The sequence below is a fragment of the Oncorhynchus kisutch genome, linkage group LG4, assembly GCF_002021735.2.
Source record: "Oncorhynchus kisutch isolate 150728-3 linkage group LG4, Okis_V2, whole genome shotgun sequence".
NCBI lineage: Eukaryota > Metazoa > Chordata > Actinopteri > Salmoniformes > Salmonidae > Oncorhynchus > Oncorhynchus kisutch.
Window position 1 is genome coordinate 69,267,720 of NC_034177.2, and position 17,079 is coordinate 69,284,798.

A 17,079-nucleotide genomic window follows, 5' to 3' on the forward strand; every position below is an offset into this window, starting at 1 on the left:
TTATATCCTGCCTGTTTGGCCCTGTCCGGGGGTATCATCAGATGGGTCCATAGTGTCTCCTGACCCCTCCTGTCTCAGCCTCCAGTATTTATGCTGCAGTAGTTTATGTGTCGGGGGGCTAGGGTCAGTCGGTCAGTCTGTCATATCTGGAGTACTTCTCCTGTCTTATCCGGTGTCCTGTGTGAATTTAAGTATGCTCTCTCTAATTCTCTCTTTCTTTTTCTCTCTCTGGGGACCTGAGCCCTAGGACCATGCCTCAGGACTACCTGGCATGATGATTCCTTGCTGTCCCCAGTCCACCTGACTGTGCTGCTGCTCCAGTTTCAACTGTTCTGCCTGCGGCTATGGAACCCTGACCTGTTCACCGGACATGCTACCTGTCCCAGACCTGCTGTTTTCAACCCTCTAGAGACAACAGGAGCGGTAGAGATACTCTTAATGATCGGCTATGAAAAGCCAACTGACATTTACTCCTGAGGTGCTGACTTGCTGCATCCTCGACAACTACTGTGATTATTATTATTTGACCCAGCTGGTCATTTATGAACATTTGAACATCTTGGCCATGTTCTGTTATAATCTCCACCTGGCACAGCCAGAAGAGGACTGGCCACCCCTCATAGCCTGGTTCCTCTCTAGGTTTCTTCCTAGGTTTTGGCCTTTCTAGGGAGTTTTGCCTAGCCACCGTGCTTCTACACCAGCATTGCTTGCTGTTTGGGGTTTTAGGCTGGGTTTCTGTACAGCACTTTGATATATCAGCTGATGTAAGAAGGGCTATATAAATACATTTGATTTGATTCAGGGTAAATGTAAATCATTTTGGTGAAAAATGAAAAACAGCACAACATTGTCATGTCTGACATGTATCCAACCACTTCCTTGTTCCTTGTCAACAAAAGATTCTTAAAGCAAAGCTGGGTATATTTATATTTTTATTGATTTACATTAATATATAAGTAAAGTAATTTGCGGGTACAAAAGAACATCTATCTGTAAGTATCACTCCTCACTAGATGATATAATATGTAAGCTTCTCATGTGTCTTTACTGTAATTATCTCTTGCGGAAATTGAGAATATTCTGAGAATGTGGCTAGGTACTTTTGAGGTTACTTGCTGCACAACATTCCTACAACCAGTCGCTTTCTAATCACTCTGGCAGAAAATGAACCTGAGACTGTGGACTAACTTCACATTCTTATACAGCATGTTGTTATCGTTCTCATCTGAACTTTATTTACTCAGGAGCAGGCCATTGAGATTGTAAAAGACCATTTTACAAGGGACTAGGAATATAAGTGGCAGTAGAAAGACCAAATCATTTATAGAACAAATCATTCATAGTGTAAATAAAAATTGCTGATAAAATGCTAGGGATTGATGTTTTAAAAAACTGCATCTTGTGTTTGTGGATTACAATACTGAATCTATATTTTACTAAACCTGCTCTGTTTGACTTGCGACAGTTAGATGATTGAAAGATTATAATTTTAACAGAACAGGTGCCCAAAAATATATTTAGCTAGTAAAGACTATAGAAAGCCACTCCCCCAAAGTGAAGAAACTCTAGTATGTTTTTCTATGGGACACAGTAATGGCTTCACATGTATACTAGAAGTCCCTCAACCCAATTTAGAAATTGCCATGGTTGGATGAGATAAAAGTAGCTACAGCATTCTGAGGTAGCAAATCATTTAGTTTAAGGCAATACACCAATGACATTTTGTAGTTGACATCAACTTTCATAGCGTACTAATTGAACATTCCAAATGGCGCACACTATATGCATGGGCAAGTGTACCCACCATTGAACATTTGTTTGGAATTTTAAATCTCTGTGTTTATTAGTTTAATCTGCCTTCCTCAGGCGGCGTGGATCCAGACCTCATTGTGTCGGCCAATCAGAGTCCACGGGCCTTCATACCCTGCCGCGATGAACCGGTGGGAGTCAAATGCTTTCCCAGCCTGTGTCAGGGCATCACGTAGCTTCTTCAAATTTTCCTGGAAGTTGTACTCTGACAGAAAACCACTGAAAGTCCTGAGAAAGAGAGAAAGAGAGTTAAAAAACAGAGACATGGACTTAAACTTCTACAGCGGGATTTGGACCCTAGTTAGTGAAACAGGATGGCAATGGTGGTTCTTCACCTGACATATATGGTGCAGGCAGGCATAGTCTCGTTCCTGATTGAGGCATCATTGGGAGTGGGGAGGACTGTATCTTCTGGAGCCACATAGAAAGAGAGAGATGCATGCTTCTCTCCACCATCCTCGACCTCAGTCGTAGAAATAAGTGCAGGCCAGGTATGAGTATTGACATGTTCACCTGAGAAGGAATGATAAAAAAAAACACACCATACATTTTACAACCAAAAATCAGATAAAAAGGATTCATTGAAAGATAATTCATTCAAATGATTCATCCTTTAGAAAAGTTTAATTGAAAGATTTTAAGTTCATATTTTAAATATTGAAATTGTGCATTCCAACAGGTAGGCTTCCAGTTGTGTAGGCTACTGTAATTACACTGCACTTGTCCATGTTACTAGGCTACCGTGTAATAATAGGTCTTTTTCGCTTTAATGTTGAGTGTTAAGTGGATGGTCATGTTAAACAGATCTTCATAAGAGGGCCATAAACAGTAGTAACACTAGTAATGACATGTACAGTTAGAAAGCTCAGATGTCCTGCTTTTTGGGGTATTTATTATTTATCTATGAATTGTGTGCAATTTGTCCACTAGTATGCACTGCTATAGTAAATCAAATGAAAAATAGTACATCGTAGATTTTATTTTCAAATCTCATATGCTATGAACAACCTATTAATGAAAAATAGGGGAATATGGTTTAATCTACATATACTCAACTTTACAATTAACATGATATACGATTTGAGCTGCCTTATACTGTAATCATTTTTTAGATTACTAGTGATACGGGAAATCATACTAATTTCCTGGTGGACTGCTCTCATTCATTGTTGTCTCTACCCACTGAATGTACCGGAGTTGGCTAGCGAATCAACTGATTTGTCACAATCCCAGTTAAAGTGTGTCCCTTTATGGTGAACAAAGTGATTTCTTCACATTGTGTTCAATTTGATTTATTTTAAATTCGGAACAAATCGACGTGTGTTTGTCATAGAACAAATGGGACACTTTCATATCGCTGCAGTAGACTATAAGCATTGCAGCGTTATGCTGCTTGTGTGTCTGAGATGTACCGTTCTGCCCGAGCCTCCAACGGCTGTGGACATATAACTTGATACATTTAACCGAATTTAGCAGGCGTAAAAGAAACGCCTGAAACTACTACCCCACACATAGTGGTCTTGCCGAGAAGAAAAAAACTGTCGGGGGAGGTTCTCTTCTGCACTGTTCAACCGATCCAGTAAATGTGGAGGAAGAATTAAGATGGAGTGTTGCCTTGTTAATGTCCAAAAGTGAAAGTCGTGTCACAGGCTTTCTTTCCAATTCCCCTGAAAACCGGAACACTCGGTTTTTGTAGCCACTGCCGAGGCTCCATATCCAAGATGGAGCCTCGAGGCTATTTAGCCTAAAATACGTTTATTTATAATCGAATAACCTTGATATGCCATGATAAAACAATTAAATAACGAATGTCCACTAAATAGGGGAATTAACATTTCATTGGTATGGAACATGTGTAGGCTACATTAGTATTGAATAGTCACCTTTATGCCAAAGGACTTTGATATAAATTACATTTCCTTGAAGCACATTTCAGTAATACACAATACTGCATGCTAGAACTTGCAATTAATCAATAAGGTCATTATTGCAGTTTAAACAACATTGAGACATCCACCTGCTTTATTGTCCCACTGGGTGTAGTCCCACAGTTTCGTGAATCCAGCCTTCACGTCGTGGTCAGAGACACCCTGACTGTCGACGGTTATCCAGCGGCTCACTTGGTACGCACGTTCCTCAAAGTCCTGTTCAAGTAAAAACAACGCTAGGCTATTTAACAACTACACCTCAAGCTTCTTACATCAGTTATCATACGTGTCATAGATCTCTATATTCACTTACCTCATATTTATTAACGACCGTGAACTCAGGACAATCATAGCTATGACAAAACGGCGGCGCATCCCAACCGTGCGCCCCGCGTAAAAACACCACGGCCAGAACCGAGAGAAGCGTTGTTACCTCGGGAAACTTCATCTTGTCGCTGCCTAAACTCGGATGACACTTTCAATTTTAACAACTCTCTACCATCTTTGTATTTTCAGGACACACCTACAATACCTTTCTGAGAAAACTGGTGTTGCCTGACTAATTTCTTCCTCGGGGGGCGGGGAAAGAGAGCCAAATAAACAAAACATTGCAATACGCCGGGGAGTCGTGCGCTGTGGCGGGGAGTTACCTGGTTATGGTCTCCGTCCATAACAAGACAACGCCCCAACCCCTCCGCTGGGAATGGAGTTGAATACCTGAAGAAAATCAAAGAGAGGAGCAGGTGCACTAGAGGCATACTCCCTATGAAATTGCACACGTATAGCCACGATAACCAAGGCTACTACTATATAGAAAAACATATTAAATACGACAATAACTAATGTAAAGTAAATGTCAATGCTACTTTTCATGTAAATTCCATTGCCTGATCAAAATAGATGTACAGTATCTGCCAGACCCAAGCCTTTCTGCTTATAAGGCTAACCTTATAGAACTGGTCCAACTGGTCCAGGGTCACTGCAGGATGCCAGATTCGAAATCTAATTCTGACAGACTCCTTTGCCTATTTTCTTAAGCAGGTCTAGCCAGTTTCAGCTGCACAATTTAATGCAAAGTTATGACTTTGATGGGGGGACTTTGTCTAAACAGACAGGCAGTGAGTGAGACAAGTTATGAAGTCTTTGGTTTGCTAATCAGAGCAGAATTGATATCTGTTTCCTGGCCTAGGTGTCTGTGGATGTACATTAACTTTGTGTGGGCCATTATTGCTCCTGGCTTGTCCTTGATGGATGGAGCCTGGGGTTAATAACAAAGAAAACACCAGACATGTCAGATGGCATTCAGCAGATATTTGAGGCTCCATTCAGCCTTAACATAATTACTAGTTCAATTACCATGACAGAGATGACCACATGACAAACTGTCTAATACTGTGTAGCATATGAAATGGAACATGTCAAAATCTAGTATGTACACTAAAAGAATAGTGCTGGTGTTGAAGAAAGGTTTACTGTAGCAATCCCTCTATATTGCAATATATTGGAGGTAGAGATTATATAATTATTTTATTGAAACTATTATTATATTTTGATAAAACTACCCATTGAGACATAATCCAAATGACTGTGCATGCGAAAGTGTATTCCACTGCAATGCTCCATTTCTAATAAATGTATTACTCAGCTCCTGACTTAGTACTTGCCATGGAGTGGAATGCAAATAGCACAAACTGAAATATGTTCCGGGATTCTTCCGATGGCATTGAGGAGTTTACTACATCAGTCACTGGCTTCATCAATAAGTGCATTGATGACGTCGTCCCCACAGTGACAGTACATACCCCAATCACAGAAACCATGGATTACAGGCAATATCCTTACTGAGCTAAAGAGTAGAGCTGCCGCTTTCAAGGATCGGGACTCTAATCTGGAAGCATATAAGAAATCCCACTATGCCATCCGAAGAACCATAAAACAGACAAAGTGTCAACATAGGACTAAGATCATATCGTACTACACCGGCTCCGACACTCGTCGGATGTTGCAGGGCTTGCAAACTATTACAGACTACAAAGGGAAACAAAGCCGAGAGCTGCCCAGTGACACGAGCCAACCAGATGCTCACTTCGAGGCAAGTAACACTGAAACATGCATGAGAGCATCAGCTGTTCCGGACGACTGTGTGATCATGCTCTCCGCAGCCGATGTGAGTAAGACCTTTAAACAGGTCAACATTCATAAGGTCCTAGGGCCAGACGGATTACCAGGATTTGTAATCCGAGCATGCACTGATCAACTGGCAAGTTTCCTCACTGACATTTTCAACCTCTCCCTGTCTGAGTCTGTAATACCAACATGTTCCAAGCAGACCACCATAGTCCCTTTTCTGAAGAACACTAAGGTAACCTGCCTAAATGACTATATACCCATAGCACTCATGTCTCTAGCCAGTAAGTGCTTTGAAAGGCTGGTCATGGCTCACATCAACACCATTATCCCAGAAACCCTAGACCCACTCCAATTTGCATACCGCCCTAACAGATTCACAGATGATGCAATCTCTATTGCACTCCACACTGCCCTTTCCCACATGGACAAAAGGAACACCTATATGAGAATTCTAATTCATTGACTACAGCTCAATGTTCAACACCATAGTGCCCTCAAAGCCCATCGCAAAGCTAAGGACATTGGGACTAAACACCTCCCTCTGCAACTGGATCCTGGACTTCCTGACAGGCTGCCCCCAGGTGGTAAGGGTAGGTAACAACACATCCGCTACGCTGATCTTCAAAACGGGGGCCCCTCTGGGATACATGCTCAGTCCCCTCCTGTACTCCCTGTTCATTCATGACTGCCAGGTTCGACTCTAACACCATCATTAAGTTTTCCAATGACACAACAGATCACCGACAACAATAAGATAGCCTATAGGGAGGAGGTGGCAGGACAATAAACTCTCCCTCAACGTGATCAAGACAAAGGAGATGATTGTGGACTACTGGAAAAGGAGGACCGAGCACACCCCCCTTTCTCATCGGCGGGGCTGTAGTGGAGCAGGTTGAGAGCTTCAAGTTCCTTGGTGTCCACACCACCAACAAACTAACATGGTCCGAGCACACCAAGACAGATGTGAAAGGACACGACAAAACCTATTCCCCCTCGGGAGACTGAAAAGATTTGGCATGTGTCCTCAGATCCTCAAAAGGTTCTACAGCTGCACCATCAAGAACATCCTGACAGGTTGCATCACTGCCTGCTATAGCAACTACTCGGCCTCCGACCACAATGCACTACAGAGGGTTGTGCGTATGGCCCAGTACATCACTGGGGCCAAGCTTCCTGCCATCCAGGACCTCTATACCAGGTGTTGTCAGAGGAAGGCCCTAAGACTCCAGCCACCCTAGTCATAGACTTTTCTCTCTGCTACGCATGGCAAGTGGCACCGAAGCGCCAAGTCTAGGTCCAAGAGGCTTCTAAACAGCTTCTACCCCCAAGCCATAAGACTCCTGAACATCTAATCCCCCTCTCCCCTTTTTCCCCCCCTGCTGCTACTCTCTGTTATTATCTATGCATAGTCACTTTAAAACTCTACCTACATGTGCATATTACCTCAATTACCTCAACTAACCGGGCACATTGACCAGTGCCCCTGCACATTGACTCTGTACCCTCTGTATATAGCCTCGCTATTGTTACTTAAAAATAAATAAAAGGTAGTTTTTTCATTTGTAGTTTTTTAAACTGCATTGTTGGTTTGAGATTGTAAGTAAGAATTTCACTGTAAGGTATTCGGTGCTGTTGTATTCGGTGCATGTGACAAATACAATTTGATTTCATTTAATAGCTGCGCAGAGACGGCAACCAGGCTACTCTTGACCTACAGTATATAGCTTAACAATAGCTATTCATTCTATGGTCTCCTTTTTTATTCTTTCTATTGTTGTTAGATCATTTGAATTGTAGGTTAAGTCTGTCACACCGATGACTAGGTAGGTGTTGGCAGTAGACCTGTACTAAACCTTTTGTTTACAGTAAATCTACCTGTTCCTTTTCTTTGCTTACATTTGGCACCTGCACTTTTGGACAGTGGTAAATAAAATCATCCACTCCTCAACACACCTTACTTCCTGCTTTGTTCCTGCCATGAAGACCACCTCTCTGTCCACAACACTATGTTGTAGCGTTCATTAGTGAGTTATTGGGCTCAAATAGTCATGATGAGTGGTCAAAATCTGCCCAGTCACGGTATCAGAGCTAATTTTAGTGGTCATTAGAGCAACTAAATATCTTCTACTATGGCAGAGTAGTCATGGAAAATCTGAGACAAAGGGCAGAAAAAGCTGGAACATTAGTTGGCCTACATTGTGGGAGGCAACCTGTCTGTCTTGAGTAACGGTTTCCAACCTTTTCCGTTCAGAGGCTCACCAATTCACTGTCAACAGCTCTCGAGGACCTCCATTCCCAAAGTCGCATCATTTATTTACATAAAATATATTGGCAGTTACATTTTTTCAATGAACAATAAATGCAGATAGTTGACTGTCATTACAGTTTCAGTTTGAAGCGATTGTATTAGCTGTGTAGTTGGCTATCTCTTCTGAACAGTGAGATAGAAAATGTTTTATGCCAGGTGAAATCAGACATCATTAGCTCATTGTTGTGGATGTATTCCCCCCCAAATCACTAGGAAACAAGTGCAAATGCAGCTACTTTGCTGTTATTCTGGGTACACTGTTTGACGTGACTGTGTTAGCCAAAGTTGTCTAGCTAGCAAGCAAGGGAGAAGAACATTGCCAGCCATCATGGCAACGTAACATTTAGAACAAACAACTGGGTTGTGTCCATAGATTTAGAACACAATGACTTAATGACTGGGTCTCTTCTCTAGCAACCGAGCCGGCTTGGGTGCTAACCCTAGATTTGTGTCGGGACTATATCTCGTGGAAGGATGAAATGGTATGAATAAATTAATCAAAATAACGTTTTTAATGAAAATATGTCAATTATTATTTGAATATGTTGGTAACCTTTGTATAAAAGTGATAATGCCGTCGAAGCCAGTGTTTGGAGGATATATTGGCAAGGTTTTAGGGCCCTCAACTTCGTCTCAGGCCTAACAACATCCGTGCCACTATATTCTCCAAATACCGGCTTTTCTGGCATTATTACTAAAGTAAGTCATTATGAGTTAGTAAATCAGAAATATGAGATTCTAAGTCACAATTATCAGATTGTAAGTGTCACGTTGTCTTAAGATTGGAGACAAGCTCAGGAATACAAAATAGTTTAAAAAATAAAAATTCTCCACCCAAACAAAGGGCGAGGTGTAAACCTCTAAATAATACATGGGACGAGACCCATAAAACAAGTGCACAATAACACGCAGTACGGAAGCCGATACAATAGCACAGATACTCACAGGACCAACGGACATGGTAACAATAACCGACAAGGACAATGGGGAACAGAGGGCATATACAGTTGAAGTCGGAAGTTTAAATAGATTTAGGTTGGAGTCATTAATACTCGTTTTTCAACCACCCCACAAATTTCTTGTTAACAAACTATAGTTTTGGCAAGTCGGTTAGGACATCCTCTTTGTGCATCTGTCTGCAATTGTTTGCAGACAGATTATTTCACTTATAATTCACTGTATCACAATTCCAGTGTGTCAGAAGTTTACATACACTAAGTTGACTGTGCCTTTAAACAGCTTGGAAAATTCCAGAAAATTATGTTATGACTTTAGAAGCTTCTGATAGGCTAATTGACTTCATTTGAGTCAATTGGAGGTGTACCTGTGGTTGTATTTCAAGGCCTACCTTCAATCTCAGTGCCTCTTTGCTTGACATCATGGGGAAATCAAAAGAAACCAGCCAAGACCTCAGAAAATAAATTGTAGACCTCCACAAGTCTGGTTCATCCGTGAGAGAAATTTCCAAACGCCTGAAGGTACCAAGTTCATCTGTACAAACAAGCGACCATCGTCCTGAAGCCCTGGTTGAACCTCCGGAAATAGTTGGCTTACCCCAGGAATCGCTGGACTGCTTTCACAGAGTTGAGGATGAGCCATGACCTGACTGCGCTGACGCATTGCTCCTCCATCTCCACTCCATCCGTGGATATGCTGGAAAAACAAACACTTATCTTGATTTAACATATAGATCATGCTACAACAGTCTACCCAGCACAGACCTGACTAACGAGACATGCTGGGCGCGGTCAGCAGAATAGACCAAAGTCTATATAAACCACTACGCCCCGTTCCAGCAAAGGCCTTGAAGACTGAAGGAGCATTAGACAGGCCAAAAGGCATTACGAGATATTCGTAATGGCCCGTTGTCGGTGAAAAGGACGTTTTCCATTTGTCGCCTGCACGAATGCGCACCAGATAGTAGGCGCTCCTCAAGTCCAGTTTCGTAAAGTACTGCGCCCCATGTATTTGTTCGATGAGGGGTAAAGGATAGCTGAATTTAACGGTGGCTTTATTCAGAGTTCGATAATCAATGCAGGGGTGCAATCCCCCATCTTTCTTTTTAACAAAGAATAGTACCGGGAGGATCCGTGACAGAAAGTCGTTATTATAAGATAGTAAGTCATAATTAGGAGATAGTAAGTCTTAATTAGGAGATAGTAAGTCATAATGAGGAGATAGTAAGTCATAATTAGGAGATAGTGAGACATTAAATATTCCTGCAGGTCGACCCTTTTTAAAGGGGGAATTTGTATGTCTCTGGACACAGAGACACACACACACACACACACACACACCTGTGATTCATGTGATGCAGTTTGCATAAACATATCTCATAATAACGGCGGGAACGAGCTTTCATATACAAAAACACATTCCTGCCACCCCCAAAAATTATCTGATTAAGAGTTATGAGATAGTAAGTTATTATAATGAGATAGTAATTCATAATGATGAGATATGTAAGTCATTATTATGAGATACTAAGTCCTAATTATGAGATTGTAAGTCATTATTATGAGATATGTTAGTCATAATTATGAGATAGTAAGTCTGGATCCTGGACATTGAACAGTCCTGCAGGTTGACCCCTTTTAAAGGGCAATCTGGGATCCCAAACAATAACAAAGCACTCTCCCCGCCACTTAATTTGGTAAACAGCTGAGGAAGGGGGCAGGATAAATGTAACCACTCAAATAAACTCAGCAAAAAAAGAAATGTCCCTTTTCAGGACCCTGTCTTTCAAAGATAATTCGTAAAAATCCAAATAACTTCTCAGATCTTCATTGTAAAGGGTTTAAACACTGATTCCCATGCTTGTTCAATGAACCATAAACAATTAATGAACATACACCTGTGGACCGGTCGTTTAGACGCTAACAGCTTACAGATGGTAGGCAATTAAGGCCACAGTTATGAAAACTTAGAACACTAAACAGGCCTTTCTACTTACTCTGAAAAACACCAAAAGAAAGATGCCCAGGGTCCCTGCTCATCTCCGTGAATGTGCCTTAGGCATGCTGCAAGGAGGCATGAGGACTGCAGATGTGGCCAGGGCAATAAATTGCCATGTCTGGACTGTGAGACGCCTAAGACAGCGCTACAGGACAGACAGCTGAACGTCATCGCAGTGGCAGACCACGTGTAACAACACCTGCACAGGATCGGTACATCCGAACATCACACCTGTGGGACAGGTACAGGATGGCAACAACAACTGCCCAAGTTACACCAGGAACGCACAATCCCTCTATCAGTGCTCAGACTGTCCGCAAGAGGCTGAGAGAGGCTAGACTGAGGGCTTGTAGGCCTTTTGTAAGGTAGGTCCTCACCAGACATCACCGGCAAGAACGTCACCTATGGGCACAAACTTGCAATCACTGGACCAGACAGGACTGTCAGAAAGTGTCACTGACGAGTTACGATTTTGTCTCACCAGGGGTGATGGTCAGATTTGCATTTATTATCAAAGGAATGCGCGTTACACCGAGGCCTGCACTCTGAAACGGGATCGATTTGGAGGTGGAGGGTCCGTCATGGTCTGGGGCCGGTGTGTCACAGCATCATCGGACTGAGCTTGTTGTCATTGCAGGCAATCTCAACACTGTGCGTTACAGAGAAGACATCCTCCCCCCTCATGTGGTGCACTTCCTGCATTCTCATCCTGACATGACCCTCCAGTATGACAATGCCACCAGCCATACTGCTCGTTCTGTGCGTGATTTCCTGCAAGACAGGAATGTCAGTGTTCTGCCATGGCCAGCGAATAGCCCGGATCTCAATCCCATTGAGCACGTCTGGGACCTGTTGGATCGGAGGGTTATGGGCTATGGACATTCCCCCCAGAAATGTCCGGGAACTTGCAGGTGCCTTGGTGGAAGAGTGGGGTAACATCTCACAGCAAGCCTGTGGAACTAGTTCAGTTTATGTCTCAGTTGTTGAATATTGTTATGCTCATTCAAATATCTTTCAAATATTTACAAGTTAAGTTTGTTGAAAATAAACGCAGTTGACAGTGAGAGGATGTTTCTTTTCTTGCCAAGTATACATAGATGCAAGAACTCTCACTGTCACACCCTGATCTGTTTCACCTGTCTTGTGCTTGTCTCCACCCCCCTCTCGTGTCCCCCATTATCCCCTGTGCATTTATACTTGCGGTTTCTGTTTGTTACCAGTTCGTCTTGTCCCGTTAAGTCCTACCAGCTTGTTCCTGTGATCTATCTTTAGTTATCATTAGTGTTCCCAGTTCTGACCTTTCTGTCTGTCCTGATCCTGCCTGCCGTCCTGTACCTGCCTGACTCTGATTTCGACTACGACCCTTTGCCTGCCTTGACTTACCTTTTGCCTGCCCCTTGTACTATCTAAAACTCTGAGACTAGCACTATCCACCTCCTGTGTCTGCATATGGGTCTTAGCCTGAGTCCTGAAACTCAGATATTGATGTGAGGACTGACCACCCATGAGATCAAAATTATATGTTTATATATAATTATATGTTTTGAATCTCTCTCTCTCTCTCTCTTCTCTCTCTCTCTCTCTCAATGTATAATTGACTATAGAATATGCATAAGGTTATCATTGAAAATTTAAGAGGGCCTGATGCTAAGGCAGGTAGCCTAGTGGTCAAGGTCACTGGTTCAAATCCCTGAACCGACTGGGTGAAAAGCACTTAACCCTAATTGCTAATGAAAGTCGCTTTGGATAAGAGTGTCTGCTAAATGAAAATTCAACTTGCACATTGGATTAATGTGATACAGATCACCTTTCCTTTTTCTTGGTGGCAGGAAGAGCTTCCATAGTAGACATTTTTATGCCGACCAATATCTTCACAGGGTTTTCAATCTTAATAAAGTCCACACTAGGCCTAGTTATATGATTGAAAACCTGATGAATACAGTTTTGTGCAAAATCTATTGGTTTACAAGGATAAAATCCTGCAGCAGATGGCGCAAGATGGCCACTCAACCGCTGAGGGAGAAAGGGAGAGAGAGAGAGAGAGAGAGAGAGAGAGAGAGAGAGCACCGTTGCTTCTCGAGATGCATCTGCAGCCACTACTTCTCCCTTCTGGCCGAAGCGCAAGAGCAGGAGAGCCATAGGCAAAGGCTTTATGTGCAGCAGGCATGCCCAGAAACAGCCCACGAGCCGGCGATGGGCTCTCCAGAAGAGACCGCGTGCGGACTACTTTGAGAAAGGCGGGAATATAGGAGAGCGCTGCTTGTCTTGGATAGCTTTAAAATGGGCGTTAGATAAATCTGGACGTTAGATAAAGAGTGTACATTTGGGTGCAGGTGAGGAGTTACGTTTGGGTGGCTTTTGCACTGAATTAGTAGGTTACCGTCGTAGTGTTATCTTCTCATTAGAGTAGGCTAGCCTAAATTCAACGATGGAGAAGGGGACGCAGCCCCAGCTGATGGCCAAGAGCGCAGAGAGTCCAGCGGAGGAACTCTCCAAGATAAGCGACGAGGAGCTGGTGAAGTGGAGGAAAGAGGAGCTGGTGCGGCGGTTACGGAGGGCAGAAGCCGAGAAGATGGGCGTCATGCTTGACCACGGAAATTTGATCCGGGAGGTGAACCGGCGACTCCAGCAGCACCTGACAGAGATCCGGGGTTTGAAGGTGAGGCAGGTGTGATGTTGATAATGCTGGGCGCACAAGTTTGCGCACTGCTCTATGGATGTCATGGTCTAATTATTATTATCATTCATGCGTTAAAAAAGCTGTAATTTACCACTGCAAACTCCTTAAAAATAACAACGGTAGGTGGTTTGAATGTAGCAAGGTAGTCTTCAAGTGGTTTACATAATTCAACCCAATGGACCACTTGTTGCTTGTATGCTTATCATAAGAGCTGGAACTGCTGAAGATATGGAGTAGCCCTTGCCTGCAGTCAAAATGACGTGTCCCCAAGGGTGGAATGTTATTAATATTATTTTAATAATAAATACATATTATTTAAAAATAATAATAATAATCCTGTGTTTCTATGTCAAATTGGTTTTGTTATATTTCAATCTTCTGTGATGGACAGTTGAAGTCTGAAGTTTACATACACCGTAGCCAAATACATTTTAACTCAGTTTTTCACAATTCCTGACATTTAATCCTAGTAAAGATTCCCTGTCTTAGGTCAGTTTGGCTCACCACTTTATTTTAAGAATATGAAATGTCAGAATAATAGTAGAGAGAATGATTTATTTCAGATTTGATTTCTTTCATCACATTACCAGTGGGTCTGAAGTTTACATACACCCAATTAGTATTTGGTAGCATTGCCTTTTAAATGGTTGAACTTGGGTCAAACGTTTTGGGTAGCCTTCCACAAGCTTCCCACAATAAGTTGAGTGAATTTTGGCCCATTCCTCCTGACAGAGCTGGTGTAATGGAGTTAGGTTTGTAGGCCTCCTTGCTCTCCCACACTTTTTCAGTTCTGCCCACACATTTTCTATGGGATTGAGGTCAGGGCTTTGTGATGGCCACTCCAATACCTTGGCTTTGTTGTCCTTAAGCTATTTTGCTACAACTTTGGAAGTATGCTTAGGGTCATTGTCCATTTGGAAGACCCATTTGCGACCAAGCTATAACTTCCAGACTGATGTCTTGAGATGTCGCTTCAATATATCCACATAATTGTTCTACCTCATGATGACCTCTATTTTGTGTAGTGCACCAGTCCCTCCTGCAGCAAAGCACCACCACAACATGATGCTGACACCCCTGTGCCTCACGGTTGGGATGGTGTCCTTAGGCTTGCAAGCCTCCCCCTTTTTCCTCCAAAAATTATGGCCAAACAGTTCAATTTTTGTTTCATCAGACCAGAGGACATTTTCCCCAAAAGTACGATCTTTGTCCCCATGTGCAGTTGCAAACCATAGTCTGGCTTTTCTTATGAAGGTTTTGGAGCAGTGGCTTCTTCCTTGCTGAGCGGCCTTTCAGGTTATGTCGATATAGGACTTGTTTTACTGTGGATATAGATACTTTTGCACCTGTTTCCTCCAGCATCTTCACATGGTCCTTTGTTGTTGTTCTTGGATTGATTTGCACTTTTTGTACGAAAGTACGTTCATCTCTAGGAGACAGAACGCGTCTCCTTCCTGAGCGGTATGACGGCTGCGTGGTCCCATGGTGTTTATACTTGCGTACTATTGTTTGTACAGATGAACGTGGTACCTTCAGGCATTTGGAAATTGCTCCCAAGGATGAACCAGACTTGTGGAGGTCTACAATTCATACAATTCAAGACTGAGGTCTTGGCTGATTTCTTTTGACTTCCGCATGATGTCAAGCAAAGAGGCACTGAGTTTGAAGGTAGGCCTTGAAGTACACCTCTAATTAACTCAAATTATGTCAATTAGCCTATCAGAAGCTTCTAAAGCCATGACATTATTTTCTGGAATTTTCCAAGCTGTTTAAAGGCACAGTCAACTTAGTGTATGTACATTTCTGACCCACTGGAATTGTGATACAGTGAATTATAAGTGAAATAATCTGTCTGTAAACAATTTTTTGAAAAATTACTTGTGTCATGCACAAAGTAGATGTCATAACCGATTTGTCAAAACTATAGTTTGTTAACAGGTAGTTTGTGGAGTGGTTGAAAAACGAGTTTTAATGACTCCACCTAAGTGTATGTAAACTTCCGACTTCAACTGCATCACCTCCTCTGTGCTTGCTCCTGTGTGTGTGTGTGTGTGTGTGTGTGTGTGTGTGTGTGTGTGTGTATCCAGGACGTGAACCAGAAGTTGCAGGAGGATAACCAAGAGCTGCGGGACCTGTGCTGTTTCCTTGATGACGACCGTCAGAAGGGCAAGCGTGTGTCTCGGGAGTGGCAGCGCCTGGGACGCTACAGCGCTGGCCTCATGAGAAAAGAGGTGTCCCTTTACCTGCACAAACTGAAGGAGCTTGAGCAGCGCCAGGGAGAGGTGATCAGAGAGAACCTGGAGCTCAAGGAGCTGTGTATTCTAATGGACGAGGAGAGGGGAGAAGGGGGAGGAGCAGTGCGGGGTGCAGGGTGCAGAAGTTCCATCGACAGCCAGAGTAGTCTGTCTCAAACTGGGGGGGCTACAACGTGCCTGCTCCGAGATGTGGGGGATGGGAGCAGCAACTCCAGTGCGGGGAGCACGGACAACCCCGACCACCCCCATCAAAAGCCCCCTACCCAGGGTTCCGGGCTGGGCTCCAACCCTGGCTCTAACCATGACAAACCAGAGGGCCCAGGCCCAGAGTCTACAGGCCGTCGCCACAGCTCCACCCCAGACTACCACACCTTCCCACAAGCCTGCAGGCCCCGCGGGGGGTCCCTCACCAGCCCTGACCCCTGGGGCCTCCGGGGACCCTGCAGCCCAGAGAAACACGGCAAATCCCCTACTAGACTGGAGGCCAAGGCTCAGTCCAAACCCAGCAGTGCTGACATGCTGGCCCAGAAACAGCTCTTAGGGGCTGGGCAAGGGCTAGGGCCAAACCAGGGTCCGGATCAGTCAAGTCCAGACCTCTCACAGAGACACAGGGGTAATCCGGTCGTGGTTGGGGCTGGATGTGGGAGCCCTGAGGCCAAACAGGCACTGCCGGGGACACCAGAGCACCTGAGGAAGGGTCGGGTGATAGTGGGGAGCCCTGAAGTGTTACGACACCAGAACCTCCACCACAGCCCCAGTTCAGAGCACGGGAAGGGGAGGTACAGCAGCAGCCCCCCAGCAGGCAGGGAGGGGGTACAGAGGAGGACCACTGGAGACGAGTTGTCCCCTCACCACCGCAGCATCTACAACGGCATGAACGGTGCGTTTTTATTCAGAATAGTCATAATGTTTTATTTGATTATTTATCAGGGGAAATACTGTGTGTAGCTGAGGTGGTTCAGGGAACGATATCTGTGGGTTGAGTCTTTTCCAATAACACTGTCTGAGACATAT

At 43.7% G+C, this 17,079-nt stretch overlaps 2 protein-coding genes across 2 annotated transcripts in view; one reads left to right on the forward strand and one right to left on the reverse strand.

The window, feature by feature from the left end:
• Positions 1-915: 915 nt before the first annotated feature.
• On the reverse strand, positions 916-4,646 carry soul2 (heme-binding protein soul2). The gene is made up of 4 exons (XM_020481757.2): positions 4,051-4,646; positions 3,827-3,953; positions 2,145-2,322; positions 916-2,037 (listed from the first exon to the last, which is right to left on the reverse strand). The coding sequence occupies exons 1-4, from the start codon at positions 4,183-4,185 to the stop codon at positions 1,863-1,865; spliced, it is 615 nt and encodes a 204-aa protein (XP_020337346.1). The 5' UTR covers positions 4,186-4,646; the 3' UTR covers positions 916-1,862.
• An 8,556-nt stretch (positions 4,647-13,202) lies between these two features.
• ccdc85a (coiled-coil domain containing 85A) overlaps positions 13,203-17,079 on the forward strand; it is a 36,799-nt gene continuing 32,922 nt past the window's right edge. Inside the window, exons 1-2 of the mRNA XM_020479963.2 lie at positions 13,203-13,789; positions 15,898-16,945. Of these exons, the coding sequence (XP_020335552.1) occupies positions 13,559-13,789; positions 15,898-16,945 (1,279 nt within the window). The 5' untranslated portion in view covers positions 13,203-13,558. The remainder of the gene's footprint in view (positions 13,790-15,897; positions 16,946-17,079) is intronic.

What these genes read in the sequence shown, in the direction of transcription:
- soul2 (XM_020481757.2), bottom strand. Translation starts at nt 4,185, where the DNA reads ATGAAGTTTCCCGAGGTAACAACGCTTCTCTCGGTTCTGGCCGTGGTG. An exon ending in CGGTCGTTAATAAATATGAG is followed by an intron (nt 3,954 to 4,050) that starts GTAAGTGAATAT and finishes TTACTTGAACAG; the next exon opens with GACTTTGAGGAACGTGCGTA. An exon ending in GCCTGCACCATATATGTCAG is followed by an intron (nt 2,038 to 2,144) that starts GTGAAGAACCAC and finishes TCTCTTTCTCAG; the next exon opens with GACTTTCAGTGGTTTTCTGT.